The sequence below is a fragment of the Eptesicus fuscus genome, chromosome 1, assembly GCF_027574615.1.
Source record: "Eptesicus fuscus isolate TK198812 chromosome 1, DD_ASM_mEF_20220401, whole genome shotgun sequence".
NCBI lineage: Eukaryota > Metazoa > Chordata > Mammalia > Chiroptera > Vespertilionidae > Eptesicus > Eptesicus fuscus.
The window spans coordinates 113,229,856-113,243,669 of NC_072473.1; the positions used below are offsets into that span (position 1 = coordinate 113,229,856).

The 13,814-nt window shown below is 37.9% G+C and overlaps 1 protein-coding gene across 2 annotated transcripts in view; it reads left to right on the forward strand.

Annotated features, from left to right (window-relative positions):
* Positions 1 to 13,814, forward strand: part of AIFM1 (apoptosis inducing factor mitochondria associated 1) — a 32,556-nt gene that overhangs the window by 3,528 nt on the left and 15,214 nt on the right. For both annotated transcript variants that reach the window (XM_008153894.3, XM_054708550.1), the window contains exons 2-6: positions 4,163 to 4,305; positions 10,271 to 10,370; positions 11,276 to 11,400; positions 11,528 to 11,658; positions 13,472 to 13,562. In XM_008153894.3, coding sequence (XP_008152116.1) covers positions 4,163 to 4,305; positions 10,271 to 10,370; positions 11,276 to 11,400; positions 11,528 to 11,658; positions 13,472 to 13,562 — 590 coding nt within the window. The remainder of the gene's footprint in view (positions 1 to 4,162; positions 4,306 to 10,270; positions 10,371 to 11,275; positions 11,401 to 11,527; positions 11,659 to 13,471; positions 13,563 to 13,814) is intronic.

The following is a 13,814-nucleotide window of genomic DNA, read 5'->3' on the forward strand; positions in this document are numbered from 1 at the left end:
CCTTTTTTGGTCATCTGAATCATTTTTCCTCTGGCCTTTCTTCAGAGTGGTTCACACTCTACTATAGCTATTATATTCTGATTCTTCTAGAATTCCATCAAAGGTTGATGCTAAAAAAAAAGACTGATAAAGGTAAATAGTTGTTGGATTCCTTATAAAGAGGTGCCTAGCTACAATGAATAGATCAATCTAGACTTGTCCTGCTTGTGTTTTATCCATGTCAGAGAAAAATCAGTTTTCTTTGACATTCAAAGATAAGACTCAAGAGCATATAGATCTCTTTATTTGAGATTCATAGGTGCCTCAATTGTGTGGATGTATTTCTGGAAAAGGCCTTCCAGGAGTATGGATAAACAGGAGATTTTGAAATCTACAGAAATGAACTCGATGATAATTTAGGTAGTATTCTAATGCGAGTCTGTGATTTTGAGGTTATGATTTATTATTAAGCAAGCTGAAGTAAATAGGATCTGGCTAAAACTTCTTTGCAAAGAATTCTTCAAAATGTTTATTCCTTATCATTAAAATTGGGAAGAATTTCTAGTTCGTTCCTTCATTAATTCAACAAATATTGAACAAACCTCCCATCTGTTAGACACTGTTGCTCTGTGTAACATTTATTCAGGAAGTGAATCCTTGCACAATATGATGAATATAGATAATAGTATCGTATTATAATTATCAGGCTAGCTAAGAGACTAGATCTTAATTATTCCAACCAGTAAAAAGAAATTATAATGTGATATGATAGAAGCATTAACTATCACTACAATGGCAATCATATTATAATATATAAATGTATCAAATAAAAGAATTGAATCCTAAGTGTGAGAAAGAAAGTGCTACCTCTGTATTTGTGATCTGACTGAAGAAAATCTAAAACAAGTAGGCTGGTGCAATAATGAGAAATCAAGGAGTAATTTGGCTTTCCCACATCAGTAAGACAAGTGAAAAGGCATGTTTCAGTCGTGATATAAAATTTCCTAAAATTTTGAAGCACTGGGGGTGGGGAGAAGTGTAGGAGTATTTTGTGGGTAAAAGAAAACTGGTGGGAAATATCAACATCCATACAATACTTACCACCTTTTACAAAATTAAAGTCACTTTGTAGGTATGTAAAAAGTTGGTTTGTTAATGATAATAGTGTTGTATTGCATTTCTTTTCAAGCAGTAGTTTGTTTTTTCAAGCAGTAGTTTAAATGTTAACCAATTTACTTTTTTAAAAATTAGTTTACTTATAAATGTCCTTTTTGGGGGCATATTGAGGCAAAAACTGCTGAGCATTCCCAAATCTACACTGTTGGTTTTATCAGTTTGTGAAAAGCAAACAAAACCAGAATAAACACATTACTATTATATTAAAACTAGAGGCCCAATGCACGAAAATTCATGCAGGAGTAGGCCTGCCTTCTCCCGGCTGCCAGCACTGGCTTCCCTCCGGCACCTGGGACCCAGGTTTCCCTCCTCCAGCCGCCAGCAGACACCCGGGACCCGGGCTGGCTTCCCTCTGGCCACCTGCAGGCACCCAGGATGGGCGCTGGCTTCTCTCCCACCCCAGCTTCATCAGGAAGGACGTCCAGAAGATGTCTGCTCTAATTAGCATATTGCCCTTTTATTATTATAGATAAAGTTATCATTTCTGAATTTAGGATCTTCTAGAGGAATCAATGGAACTTAAAAAAAAAAATTTCAGCAACCAAACGTGGGGTGAGGTGAGGGGCAAAACTCATTGAAATTGAACTAAACTTTAATTCATTGAGTTAAACTTAACTACGTGAAACTTTTTCTACCCAGTTTCATTTGCTAACCTCTGAGAGTTGTTAGTTTCTACTTTCGTTTCATCATTCTTACCGACTTCTGAAAATCAAAAGCTTACTCAGATTGAGATAAGCTTCTCCACCCTTGTACATGATTTTATTTTCATGATTTGTTCTTTCCAAATATAAACCATTTTGTTTCACATGGCAATGAAGGATTCTAAAGCAGGTAAGAAAATAAACAGCTGCCTCAAACCTTACACAAAATAAAACCCTGCCACACAATCTAACCAAGACACAGCTCAGTCTTGTGTGAAAGGTAATATGTCTTGGAAGACAGAAATGTTAAAGCTCAGAAGAAAATCAGAAAAACATTTTTACATGCATTTATCTCCCCCAAAGAATTGTTTGGTCTTAAGTATATAGTGCATATACCATATAGTAGCACTCAGCAACCCACAGTCACACATATTCATGTGTCTATGACCAATCATACTGAGTGGGATAAATAAAAGATTCCAAGGAGACTCTCACATCAAGTTTTACTGGCCAGTGAGTTATAAAAACTTGATTTTTAGTCTATTTTGATTTCTGAATTATAGATAAGAGACTATGGACCTATACTCTTAGAACTAAAAACGTTTTTTTCTAATGTTCTGGATTGCACATGTTCCCAAGGATTTCAGGTAAGAGAGTGCAGTGCCCTGACATTGTGAAAGGAAGGGGGAAAGCTCCCTATTTCTGATCTCTGTAAGTACATATGGAATGCTACTACCAGTGCCCATACTGCTTGTCTTTTAAAGCCTGGTCAGATCAGGAACATATCCACCTGCCTCTAGACCAGGCGTCCTCAAACTACGGCCCGCGGGCCACATGCACGTGTTTTTGCTGTTTTGCTTTTTTTACTTCAAAATAAGATATGTGCAGTGTGCATAGGAATTTGTTCATAGTTTTCTTTTTTTTAACTATAGTCCGGCCCTCCAACGGTCTGAGGGACAGTGAACTGGCCCCCTGTTTAAAAAGTTTGAGGACCCCTGCTCTAGACCAATGGTCTTAAAGTGCAGACCTGCAACATCACCTGAGAACTTTTGAGAAATGCAAATTCGTGAGCCCCATCCCAGATCTCCTGACACAGAAACTCTGGGGTTGGGTCTATCCACCTGTGTTTTAACAAATGCTCCAGGGGATTCTGATGCAAGTTTTAGAATCACTTCTAGATCAGGATGGCAAACTACAGCCCAGAGGCCAAACACAGATGCTTTTGTACTACCCCTTGAGCTAAGATGTTTTTTATATTTTTTTCAATGGCTAAAGAAAAATGTTAAATAGGCTATTTAGGGACACGTGGAAATGATTTAAAATTCACATTTTAGTGTCCATTAATTAAGTTTTATTGGGACACAGTCACATCCATTCATTTATATATTGTCTGCGGCTGTTTTTGTTCAACATCAGCAGAATTGAACAGTTGCAGCAGACATCATATGGGCCCCAAAGCTGAAAATATATATACTATCTGGTTCTTTACAGAGAAAGTAAGTGAATCCCTGCTCTAGGTTAATAGGTAATACAAGGAATATCATAAGCATAGAAGGTTCTGAGACCTTCTTCATCTGAAAATGCCAGCATCCTCATGGAGAAAGAAATGTACCAGATTCTTACATTTCAGTGTGTGAAAGTTGTTATGATCACCAGGTAATTCCACAGCTGCACAGAGTTTTACATCAGCATAAACTTCGTATTATTTCGGAGGACTAAGAAACAAGTAATTGGTGGATGTTTTAAATTTTGTCATTCTAAAAAATACTTCATAGCCCAAATTTCTTCAGTTCTTGGGGGAGATAAAGTCACTTAAAAATTTTTTTCTGATTTTCTTCTGAGCTTTAACATTCCTGTTTTCCAAGACGTATTACTTTTCATGCAAAGACTGAGCTGTGTCTTAGTTAGATTGTGTGGCAGGGTTTTGTTTTGTGCAAGGCTTGAGGCAGCTGTTTAGATTTCTCCTTAAGTGGTTGTTATAATGCTCCGGGTAGCCTGTAGTTAACTTTTTATATCTATCCAGTCAACTCTCCGTGTTTACTTCATTTATGGTGAAGAAGTAACGAGGGAAGTATTTGATGAATTGCCCATATGTTTTTCATTATCTTTTCTGGAGACTGTAAATTTCCTCCCTGGACAGCATTCTTAACAACTCTAACCACTTTAAGAGTATGCATTCTGATACCTGTCGTATTTGTATACAATTTTGGTGGGGTTTCTTTTCTTGGTCATTGAACAGTCAACATCATGCAGCCAGTGGGCAGTAAGTCCTGACTTGTACAATGCATTGACATTTACTCATAAACATGTATTAACTATTTTATTTTTATGTGTGTGTGTGTGTCTTAATAAATTGTGTTCCTTAGGCAACTTGTTCCAGCGATGGCATGTTCCTCTAGAACTCCAGATGACAAGACAAATGGCTAGCTCTCGTGCATCAGGGGGCAAAATCGATAATTCTGTGTTAGTCCTTTTTGTGGGCTTATCAACAATAGGTGCTGGTGCATATGTAAGTAGAAAAGTGGCTTGTGTAAAGAAGCTGCCAAACAGTTCCCATTAATAGCCTCAATAGTACTCTGCTTTAAAACTTTTGCAACTAATCACCCTTTCTCCTTTTGAAAAAAATTTCCAGGAGGCCTTCTTTAACGTGCCTACTGTCTAATATCCTATGAGGGCCAATTTGGGAATGACTGAAATTTAATCTCATGTTGATTATCTTTGCTCTTTTCACTTGTCTTTTTATTCTTTACTTGAAAGCCACTGTGTTTTCTTAGGTTTGACCAAGTACCAAAAAATTGTACCTTTGCTCTTGGATGTGACACACTAACCTGTGAATAAGGACAAAATTCATTGCAGCTCCTAGCACAATATTTGATTTTGACCCATTTGTCAAATGTTTTATTTTTCCTCAGCTTGGGATAGACATTAAAAACAAAAACAGCCTACAATTCAAACAGTAAGCGTTCCTAATAGGAAAACTATTCCTGAATCTCACCAAAGACTAAATTATAGAATTAGTCCTAGTATCCCCAATTTTAGAATGGAGTTTGTGTGAGGTGAGAAATACGGTTTTCACTGCTACGAGTTATAGCACAATTCCTTCTCCTTGAATGAACTCTGATCAGCTTAATTGGTCACCAAGGAATTATGGTGTACTTTTTTTTTTTTTTAACTTGGCAGGGTTTACTGTGACTAAGCAGGTCAGTCTAAAGTTGGATCATATAAAGTTGAGGGAACCAACTTAGATAACACCTAGTAACAACCTCAATTGAAGGAAGCTGTTTGTTTTACTTACTGAGAGCAAATGGTTGGACGCCATTACAATTTTAGTTCTTTCTACATTGGTAAGACAGTGAACTTATCTTGCTTCTTGATCACTAGGTTAAAAAAAGAGACGTGAAAATTATTTGAATTTATCTAGCTTGTCATTCTCTGACCTGACTTCCAAATGCACAAGAAAAGTAGGTGGCTCTTGCAAGTTGTGAGTCAAATTAGAGTGAAAAGTAGATGAGCTCTGTCAGATAACAGACTTTGAGGAAATATGCATTCTCCTCCAATCCTGGAGCAGCATTTTTTTCTTTTTTAGCACAGGGTAACCAAAAATGCATCCCTACCTTTGTGTTGAATGTTTCTTCATTAATACTTAGTTCTTTTTTCTATTTCCTTTTGTTTCTTTCTTGGCATTATCTTTACCTACAGTTGTGCAGTGTCATCACCTAGGATCCCCTTCTAGATCACTAGCGTCCGCAGGTGCTTCTGGGAAAGATGGCAGCAGACTAGTATACTTCTTAATTGTAGGAGCAACAGTCACTGGGGCAGGAGTTTATTATGTAAGATGCTTACACTAAAATATATCTTGGGATAGGGTGGGCGAGACCACGGCACTAATGAGAACTTGATCCATTAGAACACAATGAAGTTTTCATAGCATGTGCTTTCTAGGTCTTTATTAAAGGGACATTGTCAGTCACTAGGGAGTCCTCATATCTCATTCTTCAAACTGTTGAAGTTCTACCAGATATATCCAAAGCCATACATTTAATGAGTATTATAAATACTCATCACCAACCCTTTCTTTAAAATTTTTGCTAATTTCATATCGTAATTATTTTTATGATGCTAAATTATATTGTGCTTTAGTGCTGCATACCTAACCAAGACAGACTCAAAGAGTAAACATAACATGAACAGCATCCATTTTGAATTATTTTAGGTAAAATTATGTGTTTTTTGCCAAACAATCAATTAACCCTACTTTTATTGATAAAAGGCATTTTATCGAATGCTTCTGAGGCAGTCCAAAAAGCCAGAGAAATCCTCCCCATTCACCCCCAGCTTCTATTTCAAAGTAAATTCATTTGGCAGTGTCCCTTTTGTAATCTCTAATTTGGTCAAACTAGTGGCTGAAGTGGTATAAGCTAACGTATTCCTATAGATTTCTTTCTTAAGTGCCTCTCATTTATAATTCAGATACCACCCTCTGAGTCTGAACTTTCCCATTCATAGTTCTCTCAACTTTTCCTATCAGTTCCATTCCATTAATTCAAAATAGATTTAAAGTGTTTGCATCTGATATGTTTGTAAAATTTAAACCTATTAAACCTCTGGTTTATGTTGCTGTACCAGAGTTGGATGGCCTCCACAGAGCTGGCCAGGCAAATCTCTTGACCCCAGGCCACAAGATGGGGCCAGTCACTGTTGCTTTCTCCTGCCTTAGAAGTATCTACGAAGCACCAGTGTCTCTTAAGCCATTCAGTTAAATGCCTCATTGCCCTCTGTGTTTATCCAACACTGGTAATAATAAAGCTACCATGTTATAATGGTTTCAGGTTAAATGATAAGCTTTTGTCTACCTATAGCCATTATCTGGTTCGTAGAGTTGTTTTTGATTTTAGTTCGTAGAGTTTTATATTAGGTTTTAAATCATTTAAAATGTGACCTGAGGTGGGTTAGATTTTTTTTTCCTTTAAAATTGATATTGGTCTAAAGAGAATTGTTAACTTAAAATCAGAGTTCAGACTTGATGACCTATGGCTATAAGTTGTTTAGTGTTTGTATTAGTCTGCGCTGACTGCCATAACTAAGTACCACAGACTCAGTAGCTTAAATAACAGAAATTTATTCTTGCCCAGGTGGCGTGGCTCAGTGGTTGAGCGTCGACCTATGAACCAGGAAGTCACCGTTTGATTCCTGATTCCCAGTCAGGGCACATGCCAGGGTTGCAGGCCCGATCCCCAGTAGGGGGTGTGCAGGAGGCAGCCAATTAATGATTCTCTCTCATCATTGATGTTTCTATCTCTCTCTCCCTCTCCCTTCCTCTCTGAAATCAATAAAAATATATTTTTAAAAGAGAATTTTATTCTCTCACAATTTGGATGCTGAAAGTCCAAGATCAGGGTGCCAGCATGGTCAGGTTCTGACAGCGCTCTCCTGGCTTGCAGATGGCCCCCTCTTGTGTCCTCACATGGAGAAGAGAGAATGTGAGCTCTCTCTTCCCTTTCACCAGCCCTATGGTATTAGGGCCTCACTCTTATGACCTCATTTAACCTTTATCACCTCCCCAAAGTCCCATCTCCAAATACTATCACATGGGAAGTTAGGGCTTCAACATATGAAGTTGAGAGGGATACAAGCATTCTGTCCATAACAGTGTTCATAATGTTTCTCATATGACAACGTGTTCCTAATTAAAGTTTAAATACTATAATTCCTGATTGTGGAGCCCTTTGCCTTCCCCCCACACAGACACTCCACCCTCCCAAAGGGAGGAGCACTAAGAACAAGGGAGCAGCACTAAGAACAAGTTTTCTGAAATGTTTGCCAGCAGCTTTTTACCACAATCCACAAGAAGAAATAAATTTTATCTTGGCAACCATTATATAACTATAAATTTGTAAAACAGAAAATTTTTGAAATAATACTTACTAGTTGTATTATACTTCAGTAGTTTCTCTTCTCTTTGTGTTTGGGTTGTTGTTTTTTTTCATGCTGGTCATAACCTACTAAATTGATTTTGCAGCCCATTAATGGGCTTTAACCTTTGTTTGAAAAACACTGATTTGAACACTTCAACTTAGATCACAAACAGAAACTCCTAATCCGTGTGTATGTGAGCGGTTCCTCCCTCTGTTGCTAGTGACTTTCCCTAGGACCACAGGCAAATCCCCTAATCTTAGTCCTGTTATTTGTCAGTGAGCAGAGTCAAGTGGCCTTTAGAATACTTAATGAGATTTAGTATTTGGGCCGCATGCCCTTGTTCAACTGATAGGATCATGTTCCCTCTGAGAAAATGGCCTGTTTCCTTTCAGATTCCTTTAAGTTGACTAAATGCCACCATATTCATCTGCTTTCATAGTTGTTTCCACTAATATTTTTCTTTTCCTTTTTTTTTTTAAATCCTCACTGGAGGTTATTTTTCTACTGATTGCTACAGACAGTGGAAAGGAGGGTGGAGGGGGAGAGAGAGAAAGAGAGAGAGAGAGAGAATGAGAGAAACACTGACTTGAGAGCAACAGATCAATTGGTTGCCTCGTGCACACGCTGCGAAACTTGCAACTGATGTATGTGCTCTTGACTGGGAATCAAACCCGAGACCATTTGGTCAGAGGGCCAACGCACTAACCACTGAGCAACTGGCCCAGGCTCCATTAATATTTTTCATAAATTTGTAGTTTTTCTTAACCTTACATGTATTCACATCACTATTTAAAAATCTGTTCAAACTGAGAATACAGAAACACTTGGGGGAAAGGTAAATTTTTATTTAGTATGTCTGCAAACTTGTTTTTATATCAGAACATTTTACTTAAAAGATAAATATATAAATATATATGGTTATAAATATATGACAAACCTCATTCTTGTCCTTTCCCCACTAAGCCTCAAGACATTTCTTGGTCTGTTCTTCCTCTCATGTGTGACATTATTAGGAGGTGTGAGAGGGCCTAGCCTATTTTTGGATATCCCTCTGATTGTGAACATAACCCCAGCTTATTTCTCTGTTCACTCATGTTGACCAGCTTAAGCCATCTTTTTAGGTAAAAGTCTCTTTCTTAAAACAAATGTATATGTATACACACACATACATATAGATATATGTGTGTGTATTTAGAGTATGGGTAAATACTGAGTATGGGTAAATATATAAATATATAGTATCTGATGCCAAAATTAAAAAAAAAACACACTTCTAGCCCGGCCAGTATGGCTCAGTGGTTGAGCATCAGCCTATGAACAGGAGGTCACAAGTTGGATTCCGAGTTGTGGGCTTAATCCCTGGTAAGGGGGTGTGCCAGAGGCAGCCAGTCAATGATTTTCTCTCATCATTGATGTTTCTGTCTCTCTGCCTCTACCTTCCTCTCTGAAATCAATAAAAATATATTTATAAAAATAAACTTTCTTAATTAATGTTAGCTGAATTCATTTTGATGAACTTAGTGGAAAATTCAAGGTATAACCATTGCCTTTTCACATACAGTACTTAATTTTTTAATCCGTCCTTATCATATGTTGGACATTTCCAAGCTGATAAACGTTGAGGTCTCAGGGGCCAGGTTCTTTATGGTAGCACGGTGCCTAATGAGCTGCTCTGTAAGGGCTCATAGAAATATTCTTAAAGCATGTTTTATTATACTTCCTCTGATTTTCTGTACTTTTTCCTCCAATTAATTAATAATCTGGGATTCCAATGGACATAGCATCATTTAAATTCCTGTCTTGTTGTCCCTGTGGGGTACAAAAGAGCAAAAAGTGTTCTAATTAAAAACAAGTCATTCTTGCCTACTGCTTTTTAATTTTTTTCCCAATAAGTTCTGATGCTGTATGTAAAAAACAGCTAGTCGTAATACTAAAGTACCCTTCTTTAATTTGAAAACATAGAGAAAATAGTATATTTGAAATACTACCGGTATTTAAGCAAGGTGTTTGACCCTTAATGAATATTTGAGTGTCATGAAAGGATTGACCATTGAGGGAAAGATTAGTTACTCTATCAGACTAGGATACTGCGGTCAGGTTTCAGGGACAAAACTCAGGACACCTAACAGGGAAACGTGTGTCCTGGCTTCCTACCCATGTAGATTGGTTTCACAGCTAGTATCCAACAAAGTCCAAAATCCCTTTTATAAAGTTCAGTCCTTCCTAACACTTTATTCTTCTATAAAATGTTTTTCTTATTCCTTCATACCTTCAGAATTAAATACAGTCTGAGGAAAATTCTTCACATAGATAGACCCTAAGGAAATTTGAAACTGGAAAAATGTCATCTGCTTAACCTGTATTCTTTCCACACCAACTTTGTACACATTCAATATTTTTTATTTCTTAAGAAAATAAATTTGCCTTAGTGACTTTCACATAGAAGAACTTACCTCAGGTAGACAAAAGCTTCTCATTTAATTGGAAAATAATGAAACTGCTGATGGTATGAGCTAGTTCTGTTATGAAATAAATTTTCTCCGTGTTTGGATCTACAGGCCTACAAGCTTATAAAAAGTGACCAAAAAAGATATAATGAAAGAATTTCAGGATTAGGGCTGACACCAGAAGAGAAACAGAAGAGGGCCGCATTATCTGGTAAGTATGCTTTGAGGCTCAATATACAAAGGGAAAGTTGTAAACAGTTTGGTAATATGCTTTGTAGTTATCTTGTAGACGCGATGATGCTGAGAGATTGTAAGCTTCCAGAATCTATGGTATTATCCCACATCTGACAGCGATTTGTTAAAGTATTTGGAATTTATGTTTGATAAGAAAGTTAGTGGGGATCATGATTGGTTGTTTTTCTTTTTTGTGTGTTTTTTTTTCTCTTGTTTTTTGGGGGTGTTTTTTTTTTTCTTTATATTAGATTCTTAAAAGGCAAGCTTTATATTAAAAAGGCAAGCTTAGAGAGGAAGATTATTGGAAAAGAGATAAAGGCCTTTTTCTCAAAGCAAAAATTATTTTAGGTCTATTTTGTTCTCTTGAGTTTTTGGAGTTTTGAGTTGTTAAAGATGTATTTGTTTTTCTAAAGCATGTAGCCATGGCCAGCACTTCTATCACACACAACTGGCTTGCTTTTTTCAGAGAGAAATGTTTTAATCCTTTAATAAGCTCCATAACCCTGGGTGGGTGATTTACATTGCTTTTGTAAATAACACCTCTTTATTCTTGAACATTTTATAATAATCCCCAATTAACCTTCTGGGTGTTTTAGAAATTGCTAAATATTTAAGCTTGATTCTAGTTCTGACAGACTTAATCAATGAATGACATTGGCCAAATCATTCAATTCTTTTTTGGGTATTTTCCACTTATGAAATGAAGGGAATAATTGCTTTTCCTGTCCAATCAGTATGCTGAGAAATTGTTAAGATAATTGTAGATACAGTGTTTTGCCAGCTTTATGTAAAGGATTGAGACAAGTGCAAGGTGATTTTAAAGTGGCAAGGAATCATCTAAGACTTTAAGAAAATTCACCCTGTCTGGTCTGTTGCCTACAGCTCCAGAAGGAGAGCCAGTTGCTCAAGTCAGGGTACCAAGTCATGTTCCATTCCTGCTCATTGGTGGAGGCACTGCTGCTTTTGCTGCAGCCAGATCCATCAGGGCTCGGGATCCTGGGGCCAGGGTAAGGCACGTATTGTTTTGCTTGTCACAGAGGGTATATTCTGCAAGCACTTAGTCAATGTGAACACTTTGACATCTGCCTCTTAAATGACTTGGTTCTGATAAGTATCATTATTTTGTGTCTAAAGGTACTGATTGTATCTGAAGATCCTGAGCTGCCATACATGCGACCTCCTCTTTCAAAAGAACTGTGGTTTTCAGATGATCCAAATGTCACAAAGACACTGCGATTCAGGCAGTGGAATGGAAAAGAGAGAAGGTGTGTTCACTTATGTAAAATGGGCCCGACTAGCAACTTCAACTAAAAACAGGGAGTAAGTTGGGATTTTGCATGAAACGTGTGCAATGCATAAGATGGATGGCATGACTGCACACTGCAGTCCGCTCTGGTATGCACTTGGTGCAGCTTAGGGGCAGCAGGTTACAGTGGCAGGTGTCCTGGATTTTGTTACCAGATCTACCAACAATTGGAGGTATAAAGGCCTCTGAAGCACTAGTGTTCCTATTTCTAGGACTTTTATGTTAGACTTCTCCAGGGATGATTAGCTTGGCCTGTATTGTCACTTCCTTACACTTGCCTTAAGCATGTCCCATAAATGCACAAGAAAAGACACTGTTTTATGGTACTTTCTTTAACACCCTAGCAAACATTCCAGATTGTGGGGATAGAGGAGGCACATGGTAGAGAACCTCTTTATTAAAATGTTTACACAGGAGTCTTAGAAATGCAGGTCAAAGCCTTTTCCTTTTATTTTTTTAAACTATATTTTTATTGATTTGAGAGAGGAAGAGAGAGGGAGGCAAATAGAAATATCAATCATGAGAGAGAATCATTGATTGGCTGCCTCCTACACACCCCACACTGGGGACCAAGCCCGCAACCTGGGCATGTGCCCTGACTGGGAATCAAACCATGACCTCCTGGTTCATAGGTCGATGCTCAACCACTGAATCTACTGTCTGGGCCAAGCCTTTTCCTTTAAAGCAGTGGTTCTCAACCTTTCTAATGCCGCGACCCTTTAATATACAGTTCCTCATGTTGTCGTGACCCCCAACCATAAAATTATTTTCATTGCTACTTCATAACTGTAATTTTGCTACTGTTATGAATTGTAATGTAAATATCTGTGTTTTCTGATGGTTAGGCATGACCCACAGGTTGAGAACCGCTAGTGGGGTCGCATAAGACCATTGGAAAACACAGATATTTACATTATGATTCATAACAGTAGCAAAATTACAGTTAAGAAGTAGCAACGGAAATAATTTTATGGTTGGGGGTCACGAAAACATGAGGAACTGTATTAAAGGGTCGCGGCATTAGAAAGGTTGAGAACCACTGCTTTAAAGGATGGCTTTGGATCTCTTGATTCAAGTACCATGCAGTTTTTTGAGTCCCAATTTTTTTCTCATTAGTGATCCCTTTGATATTGGATTTAATTTTATAAAGCTACCACCTCCATCACCCCCACTATAATGTTCCTTTCTCAAGCAGAATGCATAATTCCAATTATCTTAGCCATCCCTAATTAATATCTCATAGTTACTGTCTACTGTTTGAGGCAAAATAATCTCAGGAGCTAGACCATCGACCAATGCCATCTGGACAGCTTGTTGGGTGAATGTGTGCCTAGAGAACACCTCTTATTCTAATTTTGAAATGAACCTAAATCCAGAGCAGTGTTTCTCAGCCTCCGTACTATTGACATTTGGGGTTGAATAATTATTTGTTGTAAGGGTGGTCTGTGGACTATTGGATGTTCAACAACATCCCTGGCCTCTACCCACTGGATACTAGTAGTATTCCTCCCCCACAAGCTGTTATAACCAAAAATGTCTTCAGACATTACCAAATGCCCCAGGGAAGGGGCAAAATTGCCCCCAGTTGACAACCACTGATTTAAAATACCTCTGTATATGTAAGTCACAACCAAGATTTAGTGGCCCTGGAGACTTATATTGGAAAATGTTCCTAAAAGTTTTTCGTGATGAAAACAATTTTATTAAATTTGTGGGGGAAGTTGAAAGCAGTTCCAGGTGCTTATAACATCTTCTCCCTTTTCTCTGTACAGCATATATTTCCAGCCACCTTCTTTCTACGTCTCTGCTCAGGACCTGCCTCACATTGAGAATGGTGGTGTGGCTGTCCTCACTGGAAAGAAGGTGAGCAAGTGGGCTGCTTCCGTTGTCAGGCTCCACGTATGTGCCTGTGTGGGCAGTGAGTATGGTGACTTGTATTCCCAGTACCATTTTTTTCTGTCCTGCCATTGTAGTTTATCAAAGAAGGATTGAGTCATTTTAGGATTAATAGTGCCAGTTTACAATGCTTAGTGTGTCTTCTTGGGAAAAGCACCGAACCTAGAGTAGCATGCCAACTGACCTTTCCCAGGAAGTTCAATAATTGAAGTTCAAATA